At 41.0% G+C, this 20721-nt stretch overlaps 1 protein-coding gene across 2 annotated transcripts in view; it reads left to right on the top strand.

Annotated features, from left to right (window-relative positions):
- Positions 1-20721, top strand: part of edil3a (EGF-like repeats and discoidin I-like domains 3a) — a 122271-nt gene that overhangs the window by 41902 nt on the left and 59648 nt on the right. For both annotated transcript variants that reach the window (XM_079577203.1, XM_079577202.1), the window contains exon 3: positions 6896-7024. In XM_079577203.1, the coding sequence (XP_079433329.1) occupies positions 6896-7024 (129 nt within the window). The remainder of the gene's footprint in view (positions 1-6895; positions 7025-20721) is intronic.

Genomic DNA, 20721 nt, shown 5'->3' with positions numbered 1-20721 from the left:
TTAATTATATCCCACTCATAAAAGCCGAGAGCGCTTTAATGCCTCAAGCCGCGCAATTCCAACAGTGCATTGTAAAAATTGATAGTCTAAGGATGTTTAGAAGAGGCTGGCTTTGATAGTGTTATAAATGCTAAGCTAACCATGACAGCAAAAATATCTCTAAGTGAGTGATCTTGCAGCATACTAAAAACACTTTGACACATCCAACACACATATTACACGCATATTATTAATTGAAATAATGTGTGATGTATAAAGTATGAACAATCAGAAGCAGCACATCACCTTTAAGATACCCCTAGTTGTACTGGAAGCAAACGCTAGTGGTCATTGGAAGGCTTTTTTTCTTTCACTCACCATGTACCTGGGTGTTCACCTCAACAATAAACTGGACTGGTCCCACAACACCAACGCCCTGTACAAGAAGGGACAAAGTCGCCTCCACCTTCTGAGGAGACTGAGTCCTTCGGAGTGAGCAGGCCTTTGCTCACAAGCCAAGCTCACCTCCATCATGGACAACACCTCCCACCCACTACATGGGACTATAGAGGAGCTGAGCAGCTCTTTCAGTGGCAGATAGAGGCACCCTCAGTGCAAGAAGGAGCACTACCGGATGGTCCTTGATTCCCACTGCTGTCAGACTGTACAACAAGACTGTTAAAGGATCTGTATCATGCTATTTTAGCTATCCCAAAGTAAAGTATAGGCATTTATATACTATGGAGAACTGTTTTTTGTGAGAAATATAAGTATTTTCTGGGGGTATTTTGCAAACTTGGAAGATAAGACGCTTTGTTTCAGTTAACTCCGCCCCCTCTCTCCAAGCGTATCTGCCCATGCATTATTAGCAGTCAAATAAATATAAATATCACAGCAATAAGTGAAGTTACTTCACAATGCAGTTTTAAGGAGTTGACATCTGCAACACAGCTTCATAAATGGCTAACACACAAGCTAACACACAAGCTAACACACAAGCTAACACCCAAGCTAACACACACGCTAACACACACGTTAACACACAAGCTAACACACACGCTAACACACACGTTAACACACAAGCTAACACACACACTAACACACACGCTAACACACAAGCTAACACACAAGCTAACACACAAGCTAACACAGACACTAACACACACGCTAACACACAAGCTAACACACGCTTTGACTCACCACCGGTCTGTCCTGGCCTCTCCATCACATTGGGGACTCACGTTCGTTGTAAAAGTTAATCCACTTTGAGAAGATTCACCAACATTCATCAGAGACAGTCACAGAAAAACACTATTTTGTTGATAGTCGCTGAATCCCGGAAAGAAATTCCGACTTCTGGCGAGTGACCTCCCCTTCTTAGGAAGGTTGAAAAAGGTAGCCAAACGCGCTTTTCTCCGTGACATTATCGTTAGGTAAGAAAAAAGAACAGGCGTGTCCAGAATAGTTTAGAAGAGCTCCATCTTCACATCCTTCAGTGCAAACATGACATCTGTTCAGACGCTCAGGGGGTGCGTTTGTTTTGTGTTTGTTTTCAGCCCTGACCTGGAAGCGCTTCCTTTTTTTTTTCTTTTTCTTTTTTAAAGCTGTTTTATAAATTATAATCAGGCCGTAAGGCATTACATTACAGAAGTTGTGCTCTTCCTGTTTGACACTATGACGTAAAAAACGTCAGAGTGTCGTTTTCCAGCAGAGGGTGGAGCAGCTGCTCAGAGAGCAGGATTCAGGAGGATTGCTGAGAACTGCGGGAATGAAGCAAAAAAACATTCTGGGGGTATTTTTTATAAAGAAATAGCATAGCAACATAGCAACATGGCTAAAAGCTCAAAAAAGTCGATTTTGCATGATATAGGCCCTTTAAGTAACATATGCAATGCAGTGTTAATAGGGCTTTTATGGAATTGGGGTGACGTTTGTCTGTCTCAACAGGGAGACTAAATGGGAAACCTTTTAGTTTTGCTAATGGAACTGCAGGGGAAAGCCTTTAGAAAACAAGCTCAAGTCTATGTACATAAACCCCTTATTAAAAGCTATTTTTGTTTGACATGAAATAAATCAATCGAGGAATGAGACTGCAGGGGGAAAAAGTCATAACTATTTATCTTTCTTGTATCTCCGACTGCTGTGTGTTGCCATTGCAAATTTGATATTATTATCCAGTGTTATTCTGAGTTATATTAAGATTTCACCAACCGTTTTATTAACCTTTTTCTGCATCACTGTGTAGCAACAACAGTTCAAAGTAGCTGTCTCACTACAAACACATATACTTTGCATGGAGGCCGTCCTTAAAAGCACTGATTGTGATTTATCCGCGATGAAACAAAGGATGCTATCCCCGTTGTAAGCCCGGGTCAGGCCTCCCCCCCCGTTGATGGATTTGACGAGCACAAACGGAGATGAGAGCGGTGGCAGTGGACACACCGTGGGCCCACATCAATCACGGAGGCAGTGCTGCGCGAGGAGCCGAGCAGCTGACAACCTCACAACAGAGCTGCCAAAGGCTCCTACACACACAGGCATGACACGGACAACACAGAACGCAGCTTAAGAGAGCATCGCTGACAGCCTCGTGCGATCAGCAGGATTATAAACATGTCTGCTGTGGGGACCCCTGGCACCGATCTATACTCTGCCTCCGCAAAACATACAGGCCTTAATAAACTGAGAACCAGCTTGGCTGCCCTTTTACGTAGTTGCTCTACCGCTTGTTACAGCAAAGAATTGTACAAAATAGGAAACAGTGTATACTATTATGTAACAATCCTGAGTATGTTTTTTTTTAAAGGCTTCCAAAAGGCACTGGATCGTGTGAAGTTAGTCTATCATACAAAAAATGAGAAGAGTCAATTTTTGAGTGCTTGGTCAAGACACCTCACCCACCTTGCCTGTGTGATTGTAGTGTCTGAGTGAGTGGTGTGAGTCAACTCCAGGTGCAGCCTGTGGTTACAACAGTAGCTTACAATCACTGAGTATGGAAGGAAAAATGACTGACTCACAGTTGGCTGGGCAGTCCACAGTGTGTTTTTGTACTTGTGCTCCTGAGTAAAAGAAAACGTTTGAACAAGAAGGACTTAATTGAAGCTGGAGTTCTCTGCACTGAAAGCACCCTTATTACATGTTGCACTCCTTTATTTATTCATAACTTCACACCCGCACATACTGTTATCTATTGCATCTATGTCTGGACTGTGTTTCATACTTTCTAAAGTCGTCATCACAGCTCAGTTCAGTTTGTGTAATCAACACGTCTCACACTGGCATCTGCTAGACTTCGTTCTACAGTAGTACATCACACTAATATTCAGCATTTGCTCATCGGTTCTGAGCTTGCAGTGCAGCTCCATCACGATTATTAGTTTCTTTTTCCAAATTCCTATTTACTAAGAAACATTAGTTGCTGAAACACTGCTGTCATGAGGGAAAGCAGGCACTGGTTCCACTTGCTGCCTGGTCCTCTCGTGTGCTCTGTCTATTAGGAGCATTGTCGGTTCGGCTCACTGCAGCTATAGATGGCCATGTCAAAACAGCTCGGGAGCCTGTCACTCTGTGCTCCTGCTGAGAGCGAGGGCCTTGCAGGAGCCATTATGCTTCTCGGTCCGCGTGATTAGCCAATTTGTCTTATTCTATTTTAGAGCTGTACAATATATTGCAAATGTCTTAATAATGTGAAAAGAAACTAATTGCACTGGACGGCAATAGCCATCCATCTGTTAGAAATATACATATATGCCCATATAATGGTTCAAGAGTGGCACTCGAGGGTCATTTTGATTGAAGCACATTGTCTGTATCTTTCCAAGACAACTTATACATTAAACTCCTTATTATCCACCTGTTGTTTTTTTTAGTATGCATCTCATAATAGGGAAAAAAAAAAAAATTAAATAAAGAAATTCAAGGTGATTGTATTGCTCTGCTCTTCACTACAGTAATTAGCATTAGTCCAGATTATTGAGTTAATTGGTTCGTTATGTATAAGATATAATCATTTATCATTCATTTTGTTACTGAAACTCTATGATTATCAGTATTTTGCAAGCTTTTACTTTATCCTGTTCCATCTTGCACTGCAGTGGCTCGTTGTCCAACAAGACAAACACGCATTCATAGCCGTTGTGCCGTTTATTTATCTCCCTGGCTCCGTTGTAAGGCTACACATTCCGTGGGTTAAGGCTAGCATGAAATGGCTAAGTGTATGATATATGTGGTGCACATCTCAAGGCTGTGGCCATTTACTCGCTGTTGTCAAACATGCTGCTTGTGGCTGCTCATTTGTCAGATTGACTTAAGAGGCCATGATAGTCTCACCCTTGAGACGTCGTTTTGCGCCTTATCACTGGAAGTGGAAAAAGAGGCTTGTCAGAGCGCACTTTACCTTGTGACAGCGAGATATGACAGAATGAAGATGAGAAAAGCAACGCTATCAGGAGACCATTATGTTTTTGTAAGGTTTGATAAAGGAGATAAAATGATTCAAAACATTCATAAAATATGTGAAAGATTGATTACATTTAGTTGTTGTTGTTATAAATGAATGAGTTCCTGGTATTGTAATCTAAACATTTGTAGACAAGCATAAATCAGAATGTAATTCTTCATGAAAAGAATGGCAGCAGCATACACAAGAGAGAATAGACGACTGGATATTGTAAAAGAAAGTGAGAATTATGGCTTGTTGAAATGTTTTAAGAGGATGATAAAATAGCATTAAAGTCTAGATGTAATAATACATAAAGTATGTCAGAAATACATGCTGTCTAGTACAGATCAGGGTTATAGTGTGTGCTTCATAGGTATTCTAAGGAAGGGCTGTGAGCTTTTTTCCATCTTCATCTTCAAAGTTTTGACAGGCTGACTGCAGTTGAACAAGTGGATGTTTTAAAGATGAGATGGCCATCGGCAGGCCTTGAGTTATGAAAACCAATAACCTGGCATCAAGGCTCTGTCATTTGCATTTGGCCCCATGCTGCAGGTTAAAGCGACCCGGGACTGCTCTGTACTGGCCACTGCTGAGAAATCATAAATATTAAATTCATGCCTCACTTACATTGGCTCAGAGTATCCAAGGATTTAAGTCCTCGTTAATCAACATGGTACGTGACAGTGAATACAAAATCGTAAGAGCTTGTATAAAAATGTATCTGTTTTTATCCAAAAACAACAACTACAACAGAATAGCACATTATTATTCTAAATCCATTGCAAGTACTGTACCCTACAGAATTTGTTGCACTGCAATAATAGTGGTAAGAAAGAAAGTTATCTTTGTTTGTATAGCAATGACAAACCCTTTGACATAGGCCTACCCCGGCTGACCAGAAACACCAGTACATTTTGATATGTGGGATGAAGTTGTCTTGCTTGCTCAAATACTTAAAGCGTGTTTTTTTTGTCATTAATTGTGCTTGAGAGTAAATACTACACTGACAGAAAAGACAAAGGGAGAGAGGTATATTGTACATTGTGCTACAACCCAATTACACAATGGAGATTATTTTTTTCTCTCAAACTTGGCTGTAAACACTGCTAAAGTGGTGCTAGCCTGCAGTTAGCTTTGCCCGTTCGCCTGTTAGCTCCGTCTTCATGATTCCATTAGTGTGTATTGCGCCTCCGGGTTGGAGCAGGGAAAGTTGCAAGGGTGGTTTTCTGGCCAGAGACACCAGGGGGAGCTGAAAAGTCCCCCAATCATCCCATTAAATCGGGGTAATAATCCCATCATGTAGTGTGTGCTGACCTTAAACATCACCTCATATCTCCACCAGGTTCCCATCATGAGTAATTTCCTGTGTTATAATGTTTGCCTATGATGGTTGCATGAACTAACACAGGCTACGTGGTGTACTTTGCTTGCTGAACATAAGGCAAAAGCACTTTTAGAATTTCTGAATAACAACACAACTCTACTGCTTTGTTCGGAGTATTACCCATGTCAAACAAAAAGTGGAACCATTTCTATTACAACTACATACTTTTCCATCTAAGTGCTAATACAATAAATGTGGACATGTTGAACCGAAGGATATGTACAAAATCCTTAACTTAAATGTACTTATGTGTGCTTTAGTTGTAAAAAAAAAAAAAAAAAACAGAGCAAAATGTGACTTCCCTTGTACTATGATATACTCCCAAACCTTCCTTCTAAAGTCATGGCTGTCCACTTTGTGCTGCTGCGGACGGGAGCCTGTCTACTGGAGGGGAGGTCGGGGGCGCATTGAAGGAATTCAGGATGATGCCTTGGGCTGCCCCCAGACCACTGTCACTAAAGCCACCCAGTGGCAGCGCTCATGTCGCCCGCATTCCTCTCTGTGTCAAGCTGTTTTACTCCCTCTCTCTTGTTCTGCCTTAAGATGAAGTCTTTTTACTTTCAGATTTATATGTTTTGTGAATCTGAGGAGTGACTTCTCCCTTTGTATGTATTGTTGGGCTGTAAGATTAACAAAGATTCCAATTATTTAGATTCTCTGAAAACAAACACATTTAGAGTGTGAAATACAACCTGCTAAGTTTGCAGATTGGACCTCCAAAAGCACGCTCTAAAATGCTTGTGATTCCTGGAATAGTTTTCTCTTGAATGTTTTTGCTCCCGGGCCCGTTTAAAACATGCACTGTGAGCTGAAGTCTAAAATTTAGACTGCAAGTTAAAAGAGGGAAAAAAGGATTGCACAGAAATCAATTGAACACTTTTGCCATATATTACTGACATACAAAAGAAAAAACACCCCTTTAAAGTTTTCTTTCAGTTCATATATTTGGAAATTAAATCTGAATTTGAATGTATGGGTTTATTTTGTTGACGTGATGAGACGGCAAAATCACCCACGACCTGAATATTTGCCTGCAATGTCTCCCCTGTTAAATGTATTAATAAATGTATTTTACTGTATGTCCTCCCCAGGCCCTTGCCACCCAAACCCGTGCCACAACAGGGGGACATGCGAGGTGAGCGAGTCCTACCGAGGAGACACCTTCATCGCGTACGTCTGCAAGTGTCCGCCGGGCTTCAGCGGCGTCCACTGCCAGCACAGTAAGTCACCAAAACGATAAGAACATTTATTCATATTGCAGTGATTCTGTAAGTTCAAATGGCACATATGGATCACATATGTAACATTGTAACGAGCATAATCTTTAACACAACCACATTAATAAGTTACTGTATAGAAGTTGGCTATAAAACATAAACAAACAAAGAGGATGATTAACCAGTTTTATGCCAGTCCGGAGCATGGCTAAATGGAGACTACATCATCTGGAATCTTATGCTAATAAAAGGATATGGCACTCTAAAGAGCCAATAAATCGACGCTCAGTTTATATTTCAAACCTCATGCAGCAAGATGATTGTCATTGAACTCATCCATAAATTATGATGCTATATTATGCAATAAAACTATAATCAACATAACTCTTAGCTTTGTGTCACATTTTTAGTATTGTGTCAGAGTTGTGTTTGTTCATGTGCTTGATTTAAACGATTTCATCGCGCGAATAATGACCTTGAGCGTTGAGCAAATGCGTGTTAAAAAGACAAGTTCAGCAAAAGCATTGTGTGGCTGCGGGAGAGAAAAGAATTGCTGAAGCTGCTTTCTATATCTGAGCGTGCTCTTAATAAAAGTTGGTGTCAGACGGCGTTGGCTGCGTGAGATATTACTTAGCCTCGGATGTGAGGCATTGTTCTTGCTATTATTACAATTGTGATAATATGCAGCAAGTATAGGCTCGGGAAAATTGGCACAGTGGATATTTTTTGCAAATTTGCATGAAATATGCAGCTGGTTTAATTTGCTCTGCTTCTGTTAGAGGAATTGGAGATGTGATAAAAGAGTTTTAGGAGGAATAAAAAGGAAAAAAAAAGATTATGTTAAAACAGTGATGAGCTGCACGGTTTTAAATAGAGCTGCATGGTTTTGAAAAACTACCTATCTGTGATTGTTCTGACACGCATTGAGATTTGCAATTTATATATAGGATTAAAAAAAAATCAGGACCAAGTATGAGCTACAGCGTTGGATTCATTGTCGTCTTTATCATTTTGTGGATGCAACCATTGAAATTCAAATTGCACAGCCCTAATATGAAAGGAAACTGTCAAGTGAGATTAAAGCTAAAGTTTTGTCATGTCTAATTAAGAGAAGGATATACATCTATGTTGAAGGATTGATAGATATGAATTGCTCCGTGCGTACACATTCTTTACAGAACACTTTTTTTGGATATTTTTAAAGCTTGAAAACTCCACAATCTTCCAGACACAGCAAAAAACAACAACACAACAACATCTCAGTGTAGTTTCTTGCTGTGTTGTCGTCTTTTCGAAAACTTAAACCGTTTCGTGGGTCAGCTTTTGTGGAAAACAACTCAGCGAGCTTTTGAGCACAGATACATTTCATAACGCAGTACACTGAGCATTTCCAAGCTTTTAACCTTCACACAGCATCCCAGGATTTGGCTGGTGTGTCTGTGCGTGTAAGTCTGATCATTCCCGCGGTGTGATATATAGGCTGGGTGTTAAGGCGGGCTGGCGGCGCCTGCTTGGCTGAGCATTGCATTACTGGTACAGCGCGCTTGTCCTTCATCACAGGTGTGCTTGTAGGTAATGGCTTCAATGCATTATGTCGTGGGCTGTGCAGTGATCCTTATTGGTCTAAAGGAGGAAGATGGATACGGCGGAGAAAAACAGAGAGCTGTTGAACAATTTGTACTGTACAGAAGAGAGGACGTGTCAGTGGAAAGTTAGATACAATACTTTTATCTGTTTTTCAGCATTTGAAGGGTTTTCACAAGTCACTAAACACCAGGCGACCTTGATGTATCACATGGACTTGCACTAATAGCTATAACAGATGCTCAATTTGGTCTGTATTTTCTATGTTTAAGTTCTAGGATGTCAGCCTGACTCCAATCTGCCTTTGTTTACTTTATGTCACTACACTCTCTTTTATTATATCATGAGTTGAGGACACTGCTATGATCTGGGGTCGCTGCAGTTGGTCAAGTCTATAGGTTCAGCAATACACGTGCCCAAATAATGAGATCAGCTGACGACCTGAACATCCTGAATGACCAGGTTATTCCATCATTGGATGGGCACTTCCCTGATGGCATGGGCAGATTCCAACATGGCAATGCCAGGATTCATCGGGCTCACCTGGTGAAAGAGTGGTTCAGGGAGTATGAGACATCATTTCCACAGTGGGATTAGCCACCACAGTCCAGATCTTAACCTCTTTGAGGATCTTTGGGGTGTGCTGGAGAAGGCTTTGCACAGTGGTCATACTCTCCCATCATCAATATCAGATCTTGGTGGTAAATTAATAGGGATGCACCGATACAATATCGGAGCCGATACTTGAAACAATACAATATTGGGTATTGGCTACAAATACCCAATTTATTTTATGCGAGTTGTTATACTGCAACCTAAAGCCTGTTTTATACCCAAGGATATATGTAGTCCTTGTGTAGTGTTTTTCCATCAGTTTATTCATTGATACATATAATTGCCTTTGTAATTTGTCGTTTTGCAAATATGAGACTTTGATTGATCTGAAACTGAAGAAAAGAGGATCCTTCACTTTTTTTTCACTCACAAGCAGTGCTTAATTTGATCCCCGTTTGGGGGAATGCATTCCCCCAATTCAGTTTTTTTCAGGGTAAAGGATCCGGGAAATATTTAGGAGGATCCGGCAAAAAAATTATCTGATATAATGTTGTCTAATGAGAGTGTTCCGGCAAATGTTTTGGCCTGTTCCCCCAATCCATCACATCACACCAAAAGTGTTCCTGAAAACACTAATTTACAAATTAAGCACTGCTCACAAGTGAAATCTTCCAACACTCCATACTTCCATTGCTAATTCTTTTTTTGTCAAAACAGATTTTCAGGCATCTTCTGTTGGAGAACCATCACCTCAAAAGATGTGAAGCAAATTCTTAGATCCAGTATTTTTCAGTCACTTTATTTACTCAGTTGGGTTTCAAAACAACCCATCAGCAGTATTACGGTACGCCTTTGATGGCTATGTCATAATTCAGTCATCGTTCCCTAATAAGCCCTGAGGGAATCGAGAAACTGACTGGTATATGGTCCGAATACACATTACCAGTGCCAATTTCCCTCATGGTCATTACATCTGAATGCGAGCGAGTGGTTCAGTTATACATGGCTGTAAATATGAAGACATTAATCATCAAATCTGCAAATTGAAAATAGAGGCTCATATTTAAAACATGTGTACAAATGCAGCTGAGCTTTATAATGCAAGATTGTAATATAGATAGATGACAAGATGTAAAGATTAATTGTTAGGCTATTTGCGTAATGAAAAATATGTGTGTGTTGTTTGGTTAATTAGTAATTGGTAGTTTCCTGTGTAGTAATTCATCAGTATAATGAAGATCCCTGAATGAGCTACCTCTGTTTGACTACAAATATAACTTCAACTCATTTTTCTACCCTGTAAGCAGTTTTTACAAAAATGTCAGAGAGATGCGCATATTTGTGTGTAGAAATATAGAGGTTCTTTGGGGAGCTACGTGGAAAGAGCTGGGGGGTGATGGAGAGATACTGCTGGTTGTTGGAGAGCTCTGCTTTAACTAGACTGTTTGCTTATTCACAAAGCTGCGTTCACCCCTTAGAGCAAGAAACCATGATGATAAAAACTATAATTAGCATCTCTGCCGGAACACAGCATAATTACAAACCAAAACTTGAGTGTATTATACAACTCTGCTATAGAATATGCAAAGATTCTTTTTTTTTTTTGCATTGACCATGGACCTGATAAATCTCTGGGGCAGTGAAGTAACCATCTCTGTGTAAGGCAAAACTGAAATCTACAGGAATTAATTTGTTCAATTTGCCTTTGCAGCCAAACTGCGTTGAATGGTAATGCTCTTCCCTCATTTTCCCGTCCACCGTGCTCTGAGCGTATTCCATTTCGGATCAATAGTTGTCTCGGGCTCTTTTTCTGAGATGGAGCAGCAGTGCAGAATTGATTGAAGCTAAATGTGCGACGTGCAGAGGTTTTTGTACATGGGCCTGTATTTGATCTACTATTGACATCTTTTATCATGGCATATTAGCGCGGCGCCTCAGTAGCCTGATGCCACATAATCAGACAGTGTTTATGGCTGTGGCCTGCAGAAGCCATTACTAAGGCGGCTCACCTGGGGCAGACCACACACTCTGCTGCAGGAGGCCTCCACAAGGAACCGCTATATGGAAGCACATTTACCCCTCATTATTGACCAATTTACTCCCTGTCAGATATAAGCACCACAGCACATCCTCCTACACTTTTCAGCTCTATAGTTTCTTGTTTATTTAAGAGGGTGAAATTACCCTTTGTCCCAGAACAGCTCAGTTGAAAGCCTTTATGGTAATTTGAGCCCATTTATAGATGTATGAAGGGTGTTCATTGAGACGTACAGTGGTTGATAGTAGCATTTCTGGCTCTCAGTATTTTTTTCTTTTTTTTTTCTTTTTGCAAATGAATGTGAGAATGCATGGCTGCTAGTGTGTGTCTAGCCCTGAAACTAATAGACCATTGTCCGGAGTGGACCTCATCTCGGACCTAAAAGAGTGAAGAAAATTTGAACAAATGAAAACATTAGAAAGTTGTTGTGTGTGGAGTAACCAAATTTCCGTCACTCACTTGACGTTATTCAGACAATAGAGCTGTCAGCTTTTAAAAAATGATGAACCTTGGAACACAATGTCCTTCATTATAACATCATTTTGTATTTGGTCAGTTAAATAAAGACATAAAACCCCCAGCTTCTCATCTCAAAGAATGACCAAATGGAGCTTTTGGAATGAGCCATATCCACTTTGTGTGAATCTTTCAACAACAGGACAATTTCTGTCAAAAGAAGTTGTTTAACCGTTCTGTTTGCCTTTTGCCTTAAAGGAACAGGCCACGGTTTTTCCATACTGAGATATGTTCTTACCTGAGCTTAGACGAGTTGATGCGTACCTGTCTGGACTTTACACGTGCGCTCAGTCATGCAAAAAGACCAAAGATGTTGTTAGCATCTACCCTCTCCTCCTCTCCTCTATGGATCCAAACGGGGGTGAAGTTAGATGTGATCAAGCTCTTCCACGTTTTCCCGATTTATTTACGTGAGAAGTTACACGATCCAACTCTAGTTACCCAAACTTTAACATGTCGAATTTCTCAGCGGATAAAAAGGTGAACTATAGTGTAAAACGTAAAAACACCTTGGACTTCGACGTCCGCACAGTAAAATGAAGATATTACTGCTCTTCTAACTCCACCCCCATAGAGGAGAGGAGGACAACATCTTTGGTCTTTTTGCGTGACTGAGCTCATGTGTAAAAACCAGACAGGTGCGCATCAACTCGCCTTAGCTCAGGTAAGAACATATCTAAGCATGGAAAAGCGGTGGTCTGTTCCTTTAAAGACAAATCCCTGGTTGTTTCTGAAAGCTGGCACTTTCCTTTGGGGATGAATTTGTAGTGGCAGCTTTATAGCGTCGAGGTGCAGCTCTTATTAGCCGCACACATTGCTGTCTCTTCACACACACAGCACGGGGTGGGATGGAGCAGGATGGCTCATAGTGAGATCATACGTGGCGAGATCAGCCCAGATCATCAGAAATCATTCAGGAATCTGCTGTCTCTAACTGTCTTGACTTTAACTTTCTGGGTTGTCTCATGCCAGGAAAAATAGTGAGGATTCAATTATTAAATACCTAATAACCTAAGCTATTAACGTATGCATTATGTTATAGTTATATTCTGTATTGTTAGCGATTTGCGTCTAGTCACATCCACCATAAAGAATGAACTATATGTTTGAAGTGATAGTGAAATACCAACTTGCATTCAGTCGTACATCTTCTCCAAGTGCTTCTGTTGTTTTGTTTATGGCTCTGGGGAAAGTACTTACTGTCTCGAATCATATGAGCACTATCGGAATTAGGTCTAAGGCTCTTTTTCACTCGATGAATTACGTTTCGAGGGCAGGCTTAGCTAAATGGATTAAGATTGATTTAAGCGCTGGAGAAGTGCAAAGTTTGTACTGAAGTTATGGGCTCACCAGAAATAAACCACAAACATCCGCTGCCTATTTTCGAAAATGCTCGTGCAGGCTTTGATCGGCTTATTTCTACAAGATACTGCCCTCATATAAATTCATGCTAATCTGTAACTAAGTGTGGCTAACAATATGACTTGCTGTCTTGTCTGAAAGATTATTATAAAGTTTATGGTATTAAAACCGTTCAGAAACAGTATTGTGTGACTAGAGCAGTAAGAATTAGACGGGTAAAGCATTTGTTCAAATTACAAAGAGCCATCAATTATATAACAATTATAATTTAATAAGCCAGTTTGCTCCTTATAAGCAGCGCCAAACCCAGATAAATGCACTTATGACTATACATTGGTTTGTTATAGCTTTCACACCAATGCTCATCCTCACATCACCCTCCATTCCTTTAGTCTTGATACCAAGGCTACATTCGCTTCTGGCCCTTAGTGCTCACATATTTTACTTTACTTATTAATGTTTGACTGTTGATATTGCAGTATAATTCCAACTGTTCCAACAGCAGCCTTTACTCCAAGCCGATTTAATACCTCGACTGTAGCTTTCCTCACTTTGTAAAACACCCTGAGAACCACTACAGACAGTTTGAGCCTGGAGCCTTCCTATTGCTCTGCTTCTTGTGGAGCCATTTCCACAGCCCACAGCCCACCCACCGCTCGCAGTCTGTGGTGCGAGAGCGGCATTTACAGGAAAGAGATGAGTGCAGAGAATCCTGGGGGAAGGGTCCATAGTCCAAACGAACATCCAAAGAAGTGACCACAATCACCCAGCCGAGCCGACAGACGCCACTGATCAGCGGCCCAGGGAGAGACAGCCAGTGTGTGCACGGATACAAGTGGAAGGGCTGTGCTTGTTCGCAAGCCGTGCAATATTTTTGTTAAGCTTTTCTGCAACATTCGGTCTTCTTCGTTTCAAAGCACCGTGCATTTCTGTCTCGCCCAGGCAGGCAGCATGGGGCAACCTTTTTATGTGGCGTTTCAATCATAATCTGATCAGTCAGAGCCGCCGCCAGAAGGATTTTTTTTTGTTCCGTTTAGCTGTTTTTGTGTCTGGGCTCAGAAGTACAGATTGTAACTGGGATAGGTTTCACCCCAGCTCTAACCCTCTTTCAGACGAAAACATCTCCATTTGCATCTTACGCCCGGATGACATACTCTGCATTTTGAAATCTTTAAATTGGGCTGTGCACTTGTTTCCTTCTTGCTCCAGTTTGACTCACAGCATCTGCACAATAGGTTAGTCCTACTTCTACTTTAGGCACTCCTGTCTTGGGTAAGGACTGTGGAGCTGCCCTTTTGTCATCCCCTGCTAAGTACATGAGAGAGTTGGGATACTCCCTGAGATTCAATGCATTTTGATGTAATACAGATTAGTATCGGTATTGGATCAATAGAAATCTATTCCTCCTTAGTATTACTTGGTGTGAGATTGCCCATCCCTACCCATTGCTTCTGACACTAAGTTGTATCGTAAGTTAATTTCCATATAAGATCAGCAACGCCTGAAAGCTCAATTCAAGCATTTAAACCTGGATGTCGTGGAGCCATCACTATTGCATACTAATTCAGAACATAAAACAAACAAAAATCCCACCCAACACGACCGGACTGGTACTGTTGGGAATGCCCTGAAAGCCAAACCGCCAAAACTGTCTAAACCTATAGGCTCACCAGATCCCCTTGTTAGATGTACAGAATTCTTTTGTGATAGTGGGTGAAGCTCATTTTAAAGTCTGTCCTTCTCATCTACATTGTTGAAGGACTAAAGTGCCCTTGTCTTTAGCGCCGTGTCCCTGGGAGCCTTGTGTAATATTTAGGAAGGTGAAAAGAGACAGTTGCTCCCTTAAATAGCTGATGTTCTAGGCATTTCATTCACATCCGAACTAGTTCTTCCAATTTGATCCACGCGATCTGTTTGCAGGTAGCATAGTGTGTTTTAAATTTCCAGCATCACCTTCTTTCATCATAACACTTTAAAGAAGAACTGAGTAAATAATTCATTGCCTTAATAAATCCTGTAATACAAGTGTTAATGGGATGATTGGAGGGTCTTTCATCTCCCCCGGTGTCTCTAGCCAGAAAACCACACTTGCAACTTTCCTGCTTCCGGGTCAGAGGCCCCAAGACACACTAATGGAATCACGAAGAAGAAGATAACAGGCTAACGGGCAAAGCTAACTGTGGGCTAGCGCCACTAAAACAGCGTTTACAGCCAAGTTTGAGTGAAAAAAAATATTTCCATTGTGTAATTGGATGGGAGGGGAGTTAGATGCAGAGCTGCCCTTGGATTTGGCCTGGTGAACCAAAACTCTGCGCTGATAAATGTTCGGCTTGACTAAACAAGAGCTGCATTAATTCAGCAGGGTCAGAGCAAGTCCAAACGAGAAGGGGTGGCTAGGGCTCATTCAAGGTGGCGTATTATAGAAGAGTAACAACGAAGTCCAATGTAGGGGTGGGAACCTCTGCGTACCTTACCATTCGATACGATACGTGATACATGGCTCACGATAACGATAATTTCATGATGCGCTGATACTGTGATAATCGATATATCTCAAAAATAACCTACAATACATCACAGTTAAATCACCTCTATTGTGATAACTGGAGCACTCATTATTATGCATGACGCTGCTCATAATATGCATGACGTTATCTAAAGTATCGATATAAGAATAAGAAGCATTGGTATCGTATCGCCCCACAAAATATCGCGATATATCGGAAAATCGATATATTGTCACACTCTAAGTGCAGTGTGCAGAATCTTTATGGGTTTGCTTTGTCTGTTTGTTGCAACAGAAGGGCAAGAGAAACTACATATGATCCTTTTTTTAACCCACCATTTAGTGAATGACATAAAGTTTAACACATTTATCAATTCAACAATGCTTGAAGTTATTCGTCTCACATGCAATACATTTCGCCATTATAACTCGAGTTATTACAGCACTCATATGAGAACCTACTGTGTTTAGATTGAAACATAGCTGAAGTGTACATGTGTGTTTTTTTTTTCCATTTTCATTAGCCCACACAAATCAAATTCTATAGCTTCCAACCAATTTATTTCAATCAGTATGTGCGCATCGGCTATTATGCATAATAAGGAATAATGCTAGGTTTATTATACTGTATATGCAAGCAGCTGTAATTGCTTCAAGTTCTTAATGGCTTTGCGTTATTTTAATTGCGGGATTGCAGATTTTGCTTCTGACTGGGAGAAAGCCATTTAGATGAAGGTACCGTAAATTATCAAATTATATGAGCAAACGCCTAAACATAGCCATTCAGAGGGGTCATCATCCTCTCTGATTTACTGTACTGGCTTAAAGATGAAGCGTCAAAGCCTTCGCATATTTCACATTTTTATGACCCACATTCTCTGTTAAATGACAATTACAGTCACCTCAAAACAGCCCATTTATTTCCATTTGCGGCGATGATAAGAGCAGATGTCTGAGCGTCTTTTAGCATTCATCCACTGTAGCCAGGTGACGTTCAAAAGCTGCTGCCGGATTATGGCACACTGCTTCGGGCCCGATCGGCATTCGCCTCACACACCTGCTTTCGGAGCCTCCATCTGTATAAGCTCAAAATGACACTTAGGCTTTCCACCGAGTCGAGAGAGCGCTTTCCACACTTTCCGCACGCACCATCTCGCTGGACAGAAGAAAGCATAAGTGTTTGGGTTCTTCTCGCACTTGAACAATGCACCTTTTGGTATAGCATTTCAAGGGTGCTGTGAAATTACTTTGCGAGGGCTAATCCCACTTCACAAGGCCAGCAGGGAATATGACGCTCTCTGTTTCAAACATGAATTGTAATCCTTTGAAACTTGCAGCACATTAAGCTATTCACACAGTGTTTGATGCTAGGGGGCTATGATGGATGGAGTACATCTTAGTAACTCGGGACTCTTAGACCCTTAATCAGGCAAAACATTATGACGACTGGCATTTCATTTCCTCATCCTTGCGACACGATATTAGAAAAGCAGATTTGCATTTTTACTCATTTATTTATTTTAGTTTTTGACAAGAGCTAAGTTGCGAAGCAGCGCCAATAGCATGGTCTGCAAGCCCTTTTATGGAAACACTGTACTTAATTGCGATACCGGTGAAAGTGATTAGAAAACACTGTGCGTAATGGTTGTGTATTAGCACCACTACTATACCAGCCCATGTGTCTTTACTCATATCCATCCAACCACACATAATTAGTCATTTGTTTTGCTATAGCTGATCATTCAACAGTTGAGCGTGAATGTTGTTGGACACAGGCGGCACCCCTCAGCCCCCAACAGCTGCGAAAACAGTGTTGTTTCTTTTTCTTGATCACTTTGCCATAAAGCACTACTATAGTGCTGTGTTGTATGACTTCTTTGATTCCCTTGATGATCAGCCACTTTCTTTTTGTACATGTCGATATCTTAGAAGGCCTCATTCTTTCTCATCACCTTCATTTGAGACATGCTCCAAAGCTTTTCTCACATTTCATCCTCAAAAGACATGAGGGTCTTCCACAAGCACCAAATACATTTTTCTGCAGCCTCTTCAGGTTCTCAATCTCGGGTTGGATTTGACATTTTTCCTCAACAGAATCGTTAAGGCTTTCTTGAAGCTTGATGAGGTTCTCAAAGCTGAGTTTCGGGCCACTTTAGAATTGATGGTCAGTTTTGAGAGTGTTTTGAGATTGTAGGGCTGGACTGACAGGAGAGAGTGACAGCAGGGACAGCTACTTCCTGGTGCCATCTTCAATCTTTGACTTAATTTGGAGAGACGCAGTTGCTTTCGGCCTTGTGTATTGAGAAGCGGACACATTTCACTGCTCTGTAGCTTGTCAAATCAGGCATCCAAGGCTGCTTCCCCGCTGCAGACATGTGCACCCCTGTGACATTACAGAGACGCAGCCAATAATCGTAAAGGTGCAGTGTGGTGCTAGGTCTGTATGGGCAACCAGCTATGACAATGAATAAAACAGCATTGGACAGCAGAGAGATTGGATCAAATAAAAAATGTGCTGCAAAGGATTGTGTATACAGACTCTGAACGAACAAGCTGTCTTTGCTGTTATGTTTTCAAGTGCCTCTGTTGTCTCGGGGAAGTGAAGGCGAGTTTCATAAAATCAGTGGGAATATGGAAATATACACACAATGTATACAAATCAATTCAATATATACATCGGTATTGGCAGTCTTTGCAAGATTTATCTTTTTCATGGAAGAGAAGCACATACACTGAAGAGAGGCAATAGTGTGTGCTTTGTCAGAAAGTGCCTAAAGCAATGTAATATACACTGTGATATATAAATATGTTTATGGAGGATTCTTGCAGCAGAAGTCTTTATCAGGTCTGATCAACAGTCAGCTAGATGAACCTGGGACCTTTGGGTCAAATATTGGTCTGTACATTATTCAGATCTTGTTTTGGTACTTCAATTTCTCAACAGCACAACATTGCATGCAAAGGATAGAGTTCTTTGTGTTTCTATCATGGCACACTTCCAATGAAAAGGAGCAGTATCAAAATAACTTAAAATAAGACAGGAACATGTGGTGCTAATACAGTATCTGTATGGTGAATAATGCTGACGGTTGCATCAGTCGGGGGTTATATAAGTTATCTGCTAAAGCCATATGTATACTGTAAAGCTGGGCTATCTTGGACTGAGATTATGTGCAGTTGCAATAGAAGAGAACACAAAGCATATGATCTGAACATTATAATCTTCTGTAAAATCTTACCACTGGTATTTCATAAAGATCCCATTAGCTCTTTATTTCTCATGAAGAAAAGTTGATTATGTTTTAGCATCACATCATGTCACAGTTGTACATCATCACAGTGTCCCGAGGGAAGCCACACCCTGCACCGTGAACACACTCTCACTTCTTGTGCTCGTCCTCAAGGTCAAAGGTTAATGATGTGGCAGGAATAAACAACCACTGAAGCACTTCATTCATGTCTATCACTGGCTTCAGGGGCCATACTCTTACCGATGCGCCTCTGTCTCCTACACAGAGGGTCAATAACATCGCTTTGAGTCAGCACATTTAGGATGACACCAAGCATCCCCAGGGTTAACCTCAATCCAGATGTTTTAATGTAACTGCAGAGATTCCAGCTCTGTGGTTTATAATGTAATGGGAAAGTGCGACCGAAGACATCTGAGTGCAGTTACATGGAGGAAGTGGGAGAATTATTCTACAGGGACATTACCCTTTTCAGCTAATTACATTGAGGGGCTTTACTGGTGTAAGAGGATTAGGAGATTCTAACATGCTTCTTTTTAACAATCATTTAATTCATTTATTTCATCATCTAAAGCTTTTGTTTTGGGGATTTCAGAAGTATAGGGCCTTGTTGTAAATTAAGAAAAATAGTATTACATTTCCTTCCAGTGTCTCTAGAGTGTCCATCTAGTAACAATAAACAGAAAGTTTGATTCATGTCATCCTATATTGATTTTGTGTTCTTTGGTCTATCCATTAATTCATATTGTTTTATCCAAACAACTCGTGTCTCTTGAATCTGTCTTATATACTGACTATACCAACACTTTTAACCCGTTAAAATATCACACATAAGATAAAGAGCAACATACATTTCGAATTGTATCCGTTGTATTTACTTACTTCTATCTCACTGCGGGATATGTTGCAGAAGCATTTGGAATAAAGGGAGCTTGGAATCAAACCTTGACCTTGAAGCGTGTTAGGACTCAAACCTTGACCTTGAAGCGTGTCAGGTGGTCTACCATCTGAGCCTCTGTTGCCAAAATGGTCAATCAAATTCTCCAACAGTCCTAAAAAAACACTGTGTGTCATGGTTGTCACGTTAAATTGGTCTGATGGTTATGGCTGTCACTGTTTCTTCGCCTTAATTGCTTTCAACTCATCAACATTTCTCCAGGGACTGCTTTGACACGTCATCTCTGCAGCGCAATGAACTGGTTAAAGGCGGAAAAAGAAAGAGGGAGAGGGGAGGAGAAAGAGAGAGAGGGGAGGAGAAAGAGGGAGGCGGGGGGAGAGAGCAGGTGCAGGATGCTCAGGTCAGGACAGCCCAGCGAACTGACCCGCCAACAAACACACACACACCCCGTCTCTGGTCCCCTGACACACTCCAGCCAATTTAATGCCATCGCCGGGGTAAGTCCCTGACACACAGCACTTTTCATTGCTCTCATTATTGGCAGACTCAGACACTTCTTACGGAGCGATGGAGCAGCCGGGCCATGCAGCGAGACAACCAGTAAAGCGCAGAGCTTCAGAACAAGACCAAAGGCAAACCAGAGGCTTTCAATTTGAAAACAGCTATTCTCAGCTCATGTACGATTCATTTTGACTTTGCTTCCTTAGTAATAACCTCTGCCGATAAGTTTTTTTTGTTGTTTTTTTGTTTTGCAATTATGAATTTGTTTGATTGGCCTTGGGTGTTGTTTTCAGATTTTTGTACCCTTTTATGAGACTAGTCTTTTGTTGTAATTAGATAGATTACACTGAGCATTACTAAAAATAATTGTTTTTGTGGCACAAGAAGTAACAAGAAAACAAAAAAGACAACAACACACAGTTGAAGGGGCTGCACCCATTTTTTTCTCATAGGATGATGAAATACATTTTGTCACGGATTGGATAGCAGTCT

The sequence above is a fragment of the Gobius niger genome, assembly GCF_951799975.1.
Source record: "Gobius niger genome assembly, chromosome: 1".
In the NCBI taxonomy this organism is placed as follows: domain Eukaryota; kingdom Metazoa; phylum Chordata; class Actinopteri; order Gobiiformes; family Gobiidae; genus Gobius; species Gobius niger.
This window is presented reverse-complemented; position numbering and strand designations above follow the sequence as displayed.